This window comes from Strix aluco, chromosome 4, assembly GCF_031877795.1.
Source record: "Strix aluco isolate bStrAlu1 chromosome 4, bStrAlu1.hap1, whole genome shotgun sequence".
NCBI classification, from domain to species: domain Eukaryota; kingdom Metazoa; phylum Chordata; class Aves; order Strigiformes; family Strigidae; genus Strix; species Strix aluco.
In genome coordinates this window covers 14,326,740-14,339,443 of record NC_133934.1, presented here as the reverse complement: position 1 = coordinate 14,339,443, position 12,704 = coordinate 14,326,740, and the positions used below count along the sequence as shown (strand labels likewise).

Here is a 12,704-nt window from a genome sequence, read left to right as displayed (position 1 = left end):
TTCCCAGAAAGCTCTTCCTCTTATGACTAACATTAATTTCTGAATTTAGTAGTAGTGCTCTGTTCTGCTAACATGCATCTGAAACAGAATTATTCCAGTGATAGCTAAAGGGACTACCTGACTGTTCAGGAGAGCTATTATTATTGTATTGTACAGATAAAAACATCATAGAATTCTCTTAGTAACAGTATTCTTCTTCCTCTATTAATTGTTTTCTTTTAATGGTTTAGAACAACATAACTGAAATGACAGCATTTAGAACTTAAAGCTGGAAAGTTTGGTCGATGTTGTATTTTTTTCTGAAGTATCAAAGAAATTACAGATGTCTAAATCTTTCCATGATCTATTAGCTATGATGTCTTAGGAGATGTAGAATGCCTAAAATGAAGAAAAACAAGCAGTGGCAAACAGATTAGTACTTGCCATTTTTTGGAGATGATAACATCATTTCTATAGCTATTTGGTAGCACCATTGATATTAACATTTCTGGTTGTTCTGCAGAAATTATGAGGCTCTACTTTGGCATCCAGGTTTTGCATTGTGCAGAGTGACCACAGCATTATTACACTCTGTTTACAGGAAATTTGCAAGGGTCTGATTTCCTCTCAGGCAAGTTTTTTGCGACATCGTTTCATAAGACCCAGCAAAGTCTCTGTTTGGTTTACCAAGGAAGAACTCCCTGCTGGGTCAGACCCAAGATTTCAGCCACTATTCTGTCACAACCAGTGGCAAGAAGAGATACTATTCATGGAGTGTGCTCTTTGCCACTTGGTAATCGAATGCTTCAGTGCTTCCTATCACCCACAATTTTTGTATTAGGGTATTAGAGTATCTCTGTATATTCCCTTTAGAAACTGGATGAATCATTATTAATGAGTTTGTCTACTACCTCTTTGAAGCTGCTTCTGATATTGGCCTCTACATCCTCCTGGAGCAACAAGTTGTAGAAGTTCACCATCCTTCATGAAGGAAAAGTGTTATGAAACATTCTTTTTAAAAAAAAAAAAATCTTCTACACCTAGATTTGCAGAATTTAGTTAATAATAGCTGACAATCACAATCTTCATGATATTCAAAACCTCCTTCTGCACTCTCCTGTCAGCTGAAGAGCCTCAGCCTTTTTAAGGCTGGTCCTTTTGCCCCTCTCTCTTGCCATAGATAGTGTTACAGATGTGCAGGTTTTCAGTTTCAGAGCAGAAGAGCAACCATATTGGATCAAAGATCCATCTAGTTGAGTTTCTTATCTACAAGAGTCTCCAAAAAGTGAATGACAGAGCAGGATATAAAATGAGACAAGTTTCTGTACTTCCCCCATGTACTCACCAAACCTCCAGCCTTTTCTGACTGAGGCATTTCCTGAGCTGGATATGGTTTCCACACATTTAATAACTTTCAGTGGTCTTTTCCATGGTCTTTTCTGGTGCTTCCTTGAGTGGAGGGAACTTTTAGCATCCTTAACATCTTGTGGCAAAGTGGTCCTTAGCTTAAACACATATTATGTGTAGACTTACTACCTGTTTGTTCATTTTGAAGGTGTTACCTGCTAATTGCACTGAATGTCTCCTACTTCTAGTCTTGGAACTGTTTCCTGGTGGTTCTCCATACTGAACTCACAGACCTAATATTTCACTCTTAGACTTAACAGGACTAATTATATTTAATCAGGTTTTGGAGATTTTTTAGACTGGATTTTTGTATCTGTTAGTGATAAGTTTACTCAGTAATCATTTCTCTTATGAGAGCGCAAGGCAGATTTAAGCTGGCATTCATGTGCCTTATATATGATTATATTGTTTTATGATCATCAAACTTTTATTTAAAACTCTATTTCCTTGATTACATGAGAATCTTAGCTCTCATTTGAAAACTAACAGAAAAATTGAAAGATGCAGTCGATGAACAATCTTGGTCTTAAAACCAAAAATAGGGTGAAAAACCCCACTCATCAATTCAATAACTGGAACCCCAATATTAACTTCTGAACAACAGAACTGGCAACATTATTACTGTATAGTGATGTCTGGGAGACATAAAGTCTCCGCTCAAGATGTACCTGGTATATCTGCACTAGGGCTGGTCCTTATCATACCCACCAACAATTTTCAGGGACTGTATTTCATTTAACCCTCTGACATTGATTAACAAGATGAATGTTCTCAGCATAATTCATCCACCTGAAGCTCTCTATGCTTTGAAAATATATTTGAAACTTTTACATGCCTCCATGGCTGTTAAACAGCCTACCCTTTTGAAATGCACAGCCTCGCTGAACCCATCTATAGCAGTACAATAAGGTTTCTAACAATCTCCTTGATGATAAGTGGCAGACTGCCAAGTCATGCCAAGTTCACGTGGATACAAGCTTACGTTCCTGTACAGAGTACAGATGAAACCAGAGAGAGGCTTTTTAAATTGTTCATAGGGTTTGATCTTCTGAGGGCAAACCAGATCTGAATTTGCTCTAAAATGTTACTGTGTTGAGATTTCCCATCAACTCTTACGCATGCTGAGTTGGTGGCATAAGCTCCAGCTTGGCATTTCTTGTTTCTGCCCTCACATTCACCCTTTTGGTTTCAGACTCTGAGAAATTCAATGACATTTGAAGTCACGTACATTTTCCTCTGCTAAATGTTAGTCTGCCAGCCTCAGCCACCTTTCAGGACTTGTTCTAATTGTCATGATGTTTTGTTCAAAAATTAAATAATAGTCCAAACAAAGATCATTTGCTGGTTACCTCAGATACTGGGATTTCAGGCCATGTGGAAAAGTGAGTCATTAAAGCTACACAACACTTCTGAAATGCATGCATAAAGCTTCTCAAAGTCATACACTGTGCTGTAGGTATTAACTTACAAATTTTCCCTGTTAAAGCCTTTACTGGAAGCTGACTGGAGGAATGCGATTTTTGAAACAATTTCCAATGAGGTACTTCCTGCTTGCAATGTACGTGTCGGTGTATGTGAAATCTGTGCAGTCTGGGATGATTTGAAAAAGCCACTCTGCAGAGAGCCAGAGGAATGCGGTCATTTGCCTTTTCTTCCCTTCTCTCCACCATGATATTATCATATGGATTCATGCAGCCATGGGGATTAAGTAATGAGCTCTTTCCCTGTGATACTTGAATTTAGTTAAGTACTGCTGAATCTATTGTGCACTGCTCTGCTTCACAGCTCTTAAAAGCTATACCCAAGTGGCACTGACATACTGCATAGTTCAATATTGTATCAGGGTACAAACTTGATTTTGACATTTATTTTTTCACAATAATTTCCAGAAAGGGAGATCACCTACAAAGTGTTAAGATCAGATGAGAAAAAGTCCCCATGAATTGAAAATTTGGAAACAGTATGAAGTAGCTAGTATCCCAGTGTATTTACTGCAGCAATACAACCTTTCCTTTTCCTATATGTAACAGTTGCAGTAAAAAGATGTCTTAGAGCCTGATTAGAAAGACTCCTATAGAGAACTGGCATCTAAATGTCTCTTGAAATATTCACACCAGGAATGAAGAACTTAAAAAAAACCCCAAACAAAACAAGTCACTAGGCTTAAAAGAGTTGAAACCATTCAATGGTGTGTGCAGACGGGCAGAGCTCTGCCTTGACATCCCTCCAGCCCTCCTCTACTGATGACAGGCTCAGGGGGTTCACTCACCCTGGCCCCTGCTCTGACTCAATCCCAGACTCAGCCTCTCTCCATGCCCCCAGCTCTCACCAGCCGCTGGGTGCAGTCCCTGTGGCAGCACAGCCATCCTCCAGCCTACAGGACACCTTTCTCTTCCTCCATAGACAATTAGCAGTCCTCTAAGCAACAGGCAAAGGCTGCCTGCAGGCAGTCCATGGGCCATGGGGTGTCTTCGTGATGGGGAAGAGCAAAGGTGGAGTTTTTCCAGCAGTACAGACACGGCTCTGCTGTGCCCTGCTACATGGACAGGAGCTGCCCGTCGCTGCTGTATCAGAAGCAGGATGCAAAGGAGCTATGCAAAACCTATCTTCTCAATCCATCCCTTACCTTGCAGAAAGGCATTTTTAAGATAAACCATCGACCAGTGTATACAACATTTCATGTGTGCTATTTTTGTTTTGTTAAATGAAAAGAAATCTAATAAAAGGGAGAGAAAACAATGCACTGCAGGAGAGGCAATTTTCATTGCAAATCAACTATTTGGATCAGTCTGAATGGATATTATGCGATAGGTGTTTTGCAACAGTCTATCATGCTGGCACTCTAATAGGGGGCATCACTTACAATGCTGTCATTTAAATGACAGAACTTTATATTTATCTGTCAAAAAAAGAGAAAGTATTAGTCTGCCAAGATCCTTGCAGCTTTTCATTCTACGGTGTACGTGGAATTGCTTAAAACTACTGCCATGAGGTGACTGTATGTGGTTCAATTATAATTTTCAAGAAGACTTCTGCCATGGTGTTTTATTATTGCAGAAATAAATTGCAAACATGCTATGCTCCAGTCACCAAGAAGAAGGAATAGTACCTTGAAATATGATGGCAGGCTGGGCTGTGAACACTTATTCTTGCTATGGCAGCCTAACACCTCCTGCCCCTTATAAAGTGATGGCTTTCATCTGCTCACAGTTTTTCATCTGCCATGTGCTGATGTCTTCTTGGACTGGGTGTCTTAGGAAGAAAGTGTCAATAAAATGTAAGCATTTTTTTTTTTGAGAAAAGTGCAGAAAGCATGAAAACCATTTCATTGAAAACTACTGTGTCTCACATTTGGAGAAATAGCTTTCAGTTTAGCGGTGGGATACGCCTTCTTCCTTTTTCCCTTCAAAACCAGCTCAGATCTGGCCAAATTAGGGGCCTCTGAGAATTTTAGTTCACACATGTGTAGCTGCAGACTTTTTAGAGGTTGCAGATACATCTCCTGAGGACTTTGACCTGGATCTAGATTAGACTGTTGGAGCAGCATAATCTTTTGTTGAGACTGCTGTTCCTCCATCAGGCACCACGGTAACATTCAACATCAGTCATCTGTTACACTCTTTTCATCTCTGTCAGCAAACACAATAATAACCTCTCTTGCTTAATAACTGCATCATGCCAAAAGCCTGCTCCATTCTGTGGACTGAATGAGGTTGAGATCTTGATTTAAAAAAATATCACAGGAACCTGTCACTCAAGACTCTCGTTCAACACATGATGTATTAATCCTGATGTGAGTGCAGGGCTAAGCCAGGGTAGAGAGTATCTTTCCCTGTACTCTGTCCTCCACAGTGGCATTGCCAGATGTAATCACAGAGAGCATAATATCTGCATCACTCCACAATATAAAACTAGCCCTTAAGCAGGGATGCAAAACCCAACAGCAAACTTATCAAATTAAAAGTCTGCAGATTTTCAGGCTGGATTTATATTCAGTTTACCTGCCTATGGAAAGCCAGGATTAACAACTGTTTCTTCACTGCAGTGGAGCAATTTAACTTATGTGTATCATAAACTACCCAGGAAAAAAGTAATGACAGCAGGTTTGGGCCATCCGGCCTGATTAGTTCAGTTTAAATCAGCTGGCTGGCTGGTCAGGCAGCAAGTCCCCAGGCTGACTTCTGTCACTTATCTTTCATCTTGCAACCTGCTGTCAAATGAGTGATCATTTGGGACCTGCTGCTGTTACATACACATTCTTCTGCTACCATGGATCTAATTTTATAGTTATTATATGATAAAAATACCCTTTTTCTTCTCGGCTGCCTTTTTGCCCTGAGGAGACTCAGAAAAAGCTAGGCTGATGGTAACCTGAAGTGGATGTGACAGCAGACAGATGTCACAAGTACCTGAGATTGTAAAGGGTGTCTCTAGCTGGAGATAAGGAGAGGTAGATTTCACACATAGCTTCACATGCTGCTCCTGAATGTTACTGCTCTGAGAAAACAGTTAGTGTCCTTATTGTTCATGGTAGGAGAAGGTTTAGGGGTGACCAGCAAAAAAGGTTCAGCACTGCGAACAGGTAATGGATGCAACTGTACAAGAAAAGTACTCTATCACTTTGCTGTCAGTATGATTTTTCTAGTTATGAGTAACATTTAATAGTAAGTTTCCATAAACTGTTGTCAATCTTTCCTATTTAATTTCTTTCCATTATCACTTAAATGTCAAACAAAGGGAGAAATATTTTTATGATGTGCTATTTTAAGCTCTTTCTAATTGCAGGACATGTTCATATCACTGACTTTAACATAGCAACCATAGTGAAAGGCTCAGAAAAGGCTTCTTCTATGGCTGGAACAAAACCCTATATGGGTAAGTTTTCAAGGCCTTTTAAAAACCGTAAGAAAAGTCATACATTAAGGTTGACTAATGGTATATTAAAAGGGTTTTAAGTTGTAAAAGCGTATAATAAATGTGATCAACTTCTTTTTTTGACAGTATATATGTGTTAGCAATGGAAAATGTTGCAGATGGAGGAATTGGGCAGGAGCTTGTTTCTAGTCAGGTTCTGTTTGGTTTTGTGAAGCAAATTCAGGAGAATTTCAACTGTGTTACTTCCTGCAAACACTCACATTTGGTGACAAGGTTATATGATTATATTTGCACCACTGTGTCTATGATCTAGCAGAGAACATGTAATGTCAATTTAAAAGTATCTAGGCACATCCTTAAATGCTTTGCTTTGCTTTGCTGAGTTCCTCAAAAATGTGTCTGTTTAAAATGTAACTAACCACTTAAGTGCTTGCCTTATGTCTTTTAGAGGCATGTTATGTGTTTTAATTATGTATTTTAAATGCATAGATAGATTGAAGGCTGGGAGAGTAAAATTCAGTTCACCTGTCCTCATGTGTCTAGAAGTTAAGCATCTTGGCTAAGGTAAGAATTCAAACTTCCCCTGGAGCTGAAGGACAGAAGGCATCTCCTGAAGGTCATTTGTCTCACTGAAATTAGGCTAGTTTCCATGACTAAGAATAAGTGTGATTTGTTCTACCTGTGGCTTCCTACACATCTGCTGTTTTAATTCTCTCTGTATATGGAACTGTCATTGCCTGAGGAGAAGACTAGCTCAAGACTAAATGTATTTGGGTTCTGGAAACCATACTAAGTGATATGTGTGTCTCCAAGATGCTTTCACTAGCGGACATGCTCAGAGCACATCTAACACCCATGCAATGGCAAAATATTCTGAAAATGTCATTCAGGGAACCAAAGGCCACTGAGTTACCACATTTTTGCATATTGGAATGATAGAATCATAGAATGATTTGGGTTGGAAGGGACCTTAAAGATTATCTAGTTCCAACCCCCCTGCCATGGGCAGGGACACCTTCCACTAGACCAGGTTGCTCAAAGCCCCGTCCAACCTGGCCTTGAACACTGCCAGGGAGGGGGCAGCCACAGCTTCTCTGGACAACATGTTCCAGTGTCTCACCACTCTCACAGTAAATAACTTTTTCTTTATATCTAATCTAAGTCTATCTTCTTTCAGTTTAAAGCCATTACCCCCTGTTCAGTGACTACATGCCCTTGTAAAAAGTCTCTCTCCAGCTTTTCTGTAGCTCCCTTTAGGTACTGGAAGGCCACTATAAGGTCTCGCCAGCATCTTCTCTTCTTCAGGCTGAACAACCCCAACTCTCTCAGCCTTTCTTCATAGGAGAGGTGTTCATCCCTTTGATCATTTTTGTGGCCCTCCTCTAGATTTACTCCGACCAGTCCATTTCCTTTTTATGTTGGGGGTGCCAGAGCTGGACATGGTACCCAAGTGGGGTCTCATGAGAGCAGAGTAGAGGGGGACAGTCACCTCCCTCAACCTGCTGGCTATACTTGTCTTGATGCAGCCCAGGACACGGCTGGCTTTCTGGGCTGTGAGCGCACATTGCTGGCTCATAGTCAGTTTTCCATCCACTAATATGCCAAGTCCTTCTCCACAGGGCTGCTCTCAATCCACTCATGGCTCAGCCTGTATTTGTGTTTGGGATTACCTTGGCCCATGTGCAGGACCTTGCACTTGGCCTTGTTGAACCTCATGAGGTTTGCATGGACCCACCTCTCAAGCCTGTCAAGGTCCCTCTGGATGTCATAAAAGCATAGATGGAGTAAAAGCATGAGCCCAAGAAATAGGAATTAACACGTATGTTTTTCACAGCACAAAGAGCACTATATCAGCCTGCACATGAAACAAGCAGGTGTCTGCAGGGTGCCTCCATACCAGCTGTGAGACTGTGTCAGAGCAGTCCCAGGCACTGGAGCAGAGTTGTATTTTCAGATATGATGTGATTTTGTCATGAATCAACAGTTAACAGACCAGGAAACATTTTTTTGTAGTCCTGACTCAAGCATTTAAATTATGCAGAGAAATGAGGTTTTAAATTAAAATTTTCTCAGCATTTTGTATTGGTTAGCTTTAGCTGAGTGTCTAGTTCAGTGTCTCTACTTAGATGAGATGGCCAGTGCTGCACAGGCATAGGATATAGAGCATTAGGAGATCAAGTTTGTGTACTGAGGTTCCTCTCAGGGCTGGTACCTGAGCTTTTGATGTTGCACCACAAGTTCCCTATTCACTGTGGTGAAAAAAAGAGGGGAAGAGATGTTGCGACCTCACTTACACCAACAGCTTTAGTTTAACAAGAACTTGCTTGAGCACTTTTGCCAATATGTGGTGGGTTTATTTATGAAAAATACAAAAAAAACCCATAACAACAAAAATTCATGAAAAAAGCATTTATTGTCTAAAAGTAATTTGAACTCCCCGCAACACGTACAGACAAATAGTTGTACAACTGACATGTGAAAGTAATTGCATTCACAGAAGTGCCCTTACATACACGGTGACTGAAATGTTAAAAGATTCCAATATTTTTTATATGGTAGTTTTGCATTTCTGTGAAAAGTTTATTTCTGAGAGCTCACACATACTGCTTAAATAGATGACTAGAATCTTCTAGTAGCTGGTGTCATTAGATGTGTAAATTCTTGTTACACAGATTATTCAAAATACCCTTGAAGAGTAGCCATTTTGCAGGAGCTTAAACAAGTTCAGAATAGATGCTTTCCATATTTAATTGTGATGATGACAGCAGACATAACAATAGAGTCGTTTCTGAGATCTAATTTGGTAGTCAATTAAAGACTGTTTTGATGGCCTTACATATTTAATCTTGAAGTGGTTGCACAGTTTTACACTAGAAGGCATAATTATTACGAAAGCAGAAAAAAGCTGAGTACTTGCTTAGGGGTCAGTTAGCATTTTATCATCTGTCTGTCATAGTCTGAATGTATGTAATGAAGAGATTGTCTGGCAGCTGATGATCAGAAGCAGATTAGTTAAAACAGCTGTACCAAAATGTGTGTGTGTATTCTTCAAATATTTTGCTGAGAGTTACCAGGAAACTTAGTGCCCTTTGGAGCATCTTTCAGACCGTCTGCACACATCGGTGGACCACCATCACCTTAGTTCATTAGTGGTCTCTGTTGGCAGGCTTTTCTCACAAGAAAAAAATTAGCTTTGAGAACAGGAAGCACAAAAATCTGCAGCAAGTGCTAAGTACCGTGATTTGGTATTTTAAGGTTAAAATTATGAGAAATGGCCCCATCCTTTTGGAATTCCTACCCTCCACCCCCATGAGGAGGAGTAACTTGTTCTTTGTGTAGCTGACATTTGCCAAGGAATGGTACAAGGAGGGAAATGTTCAGATTCACCTTAGAAAATATCTATCTATTCTTCATCTATTTAATGCAGAGATGCTAAAGCCCAGTCCACCCTGTTTAAACTCTGCTTATGTCCCTTTCCATAGTACTCTCCATTTGCTAGAAAATGCTAGAGTCCTTGTATTTAGTAAGAAAATGGAAAATACTAAACTCCAGGATAGATTATGTCCTTTTATAGCCTTATTGTTTTGTAATCACTTCTCAGCTTAGCATCATGGCCAATCATTTCTCTGACCCGTCTGGAGTGCCATAGACATCTGAGCCTCTTTGCCTTCCCAGGGAGCTAAATGAGCTCCTGGAGGGTTCCTGTGAGAGCGCAAGCTGACTAAGGAGGCAAACTATAGAATTGGAGTGGGGGGAAGGTGGGAGATGGGGACAAGATTTTACCTTTGCACACTAATAAGCTGTTGTCTTGGTTCACCTCAGCTCATGGAGCCATTCTGCCCCTGAACCCTACTCCCCACACATCAGGTCTCCCCCATATCCAACAATCTCTCAAGAAGAAGAAAGTACAAGAAAAATGCTCTCTTTCCCTTTATGAGGAGACTATGGCACCATCCACCAATTTACTTTCTCCCCAGTGTGCCTTTCTCACATCTTGGAAATGCAAAAATTACTGCAAAAGCCAAAAGTGCAGTCTTCACTACTCAGAAAGAGTCAGAAGAGTCATCCTTGCATTTATTTGGAGCTGTAAGAAGGCAGGAAAGCTTTTAGAGCTGTAAAAATCCTCTGTTTCAGTTGAAAAGTGATGGGTGAGGATTCTCTGTGGCACAGCTTGGGTATCAAAGCTTCAGTAAACCTCAAATAATAAGAGTTCGACAGATATGGCCAGACACCCATTGGTGCTGCTTTTTCCTCTAAGTGCATGGATTTCACTTCCTTTCCTCTTTTAGTTACACCTTTAATTTTGTGAAGAATCATAACTTTAGTGAAATGCTTCAAAGACTTTTCAGTTGCAGTTCTCAAATTAAGAAAGTTTTGTGTTTGCTCCTGATAGTTATTTAAGCCCATATGATTTCTGGCTTTAAGGCTGTGTCAAAGACTTTCCATGTGGTTTCACCTAAGTCATTTAAACAATGAGAGAAATAGAAAAAAAGAATTTGGGAGGTTGGCTATATGGTTGGTAGTAAGCTTTGATTACAAGGAATTTAAACCACACTTTAACCTTGGTGTAACAAGACAAAATCACCCTCAAGCAAGGTACTTGCTGAGCACCAGAACCAAGGAAAATTAGTGGTTCCTGTAAGACATGCCTTATGCTATGCTGGTTTTCATGTTGACGAAGGTATAAGATGTGATGAAACCTTTTTCCCCTCTTGGAGATTTATAAAGACTTACTCCCATATGGATCCTGTTATGTTTAATCAGATATGAGGGGACTCTCCAGCCTTTCCCTTAGCAGAGGTACTTATAGGATTTCTCACTTCTTCCTATGGCCAATTTAAGGAAATAAACAGAACGATGTTATCTCTAAAGCCTCCATTCCTATTTGAAATCTGATTGAAATAAGCTGAGAAATTGCTAGGGAGCAATTTGTTCACATGCAGCATAACTGTGTAAAACTGGTATTCAGGAAAAAACGGAGTGAATTGATATTGTGCTGTAAAAATGCACTAGCTGTTCTGATTAAGATACCTATCTTGTAATGCTAAGCATGGTGTGAGTCAGCTCCTGCAGCCTTTGCTTAATCCCACTTCACATTAGCCTTTTTGCCCCTAAGTCTTTCTCAGCCTGAAATTTTCCCTATTTCCCTACTTACTAAATGGTTATGCAGAATGCAATGTATCTGAACCTGAATCTTTCTCTAGAAACTCTGGTAATTTTTCTACCTTCCCCCTTCCCAGCTAATTCAAGTGAAATACCTGCATAGGTAACAAAAACATGGACAATAGTGAATCTAAAAGGAATGAGGCCAACAGCTGGGTGAGACAAGCTACTTCCAGCTGCTTCTGCAGTTTCACTTCTCAAGTCCGTTGACCTGAAATGCTGATGTGAGATCAGCTTCTTAGTGTTTGGGGGGTGTTCAGAGTTTCTGTCTCATACTGTTCAGACGGCTGCAGCTGTGAAATATGATGTGTGCCTTAAGCTGGTCTAGGAAACTTGTGTGTCACTCATGCCTGATTTTATCATTACAAATGCACCTGTGATTGAGGGTGTTGTCAAAGGTTTTATTGTAGGAATAGCCCTTTGAAAACTCATAAGTTTTCAGGCTATCATCCTGCCCTGGCAAGCAATGCAAAATGTCCTTTGAGACCTAGCTGACTTTTGGCAGGCATGTCTGCAGTCAACAAATGAACACAAGCGCTTGTGGGGGAGCCCCCCCGACTCTGCACTGGGATGTGGACCAGGAAAGCCAGTGCAGGGCAGAAAATGGTCCCCGGCTGCAGCCTGTGCCTGGGATATTCAGCTGTGGCTCTTTCTTTCTTTCTTCCTTCCTATTCATTAGGCCTCCTGTGTTTAAAGAAAGTGTGCATTTGCCTGGCTGGAAGCACCTGTGTAAGGGTTTGCCATTTTCAACACTATTCCATCTTTATGAGTGGAAAAAAAAGATGTTTCTTGTATTGGTCCCTCATGCAGGCTGCAAGAAATACACTTGTGTCTCAGAGAATGTGCTCTGTGCTGGGCATGTATTTGCAGTAATGGTCCTCTCCCCCTGCAGCACATCTGTCAGCTACAAAACAAAATGTTAAATACTAAAATATAGCTAGAAAACATTACAGATATTGCCTTTTGTTTATTCCTCACTCTGGCATAATTTGGATGTATTTGAGTCCTATAGCACACGCTTTTTACTCACTGAAAGGTTTCGTTTTTGAATGATCAATTTCCATACATCTGTGAGTGTTGCAAAAACCTTCCATTCACAGGTTATAAATCTGGGGAGTTTAGGGTTTGTTGGGTTTTTTTTGTTTTGGGTTTTTTTTTTTTCTGTTTCTGGTGGTAGGAGGGTTAGGGGAGTTAGATAGAGGTTTTGTGGTTTCCTTCAGCAGAGACCGAAGTTATCCAAATAATGCACCATGACTCTACTTCAAATCAGACCAATAAAA

At 40.3% G+C, this 12,704-nt stretch overlaps 1 protein-coding gene across 1 annotated transcript in view; it reads left to right on the top strand.

The window, feature by feature from the left end:
• STK32B (serine/threonine kinase 32B) overlaps positions 1 to 12,704 on the top strand; it is a 182,871-nt gene that overhangs the window by 123,915 nt on the left and 46,252 nt on the right. Inside the window, exon 6 of the mRNA XM_074821356.1 lies at positions 6,172 to 6,261. Within this exon, the coding sequence (XP_074677457.1) occupies positions 6,172 to 6,261 (90 nt within the window). The remainder of the gene's footprint in view (positions 1 to 6,171; positions 6,262 to 12,704) is intronic.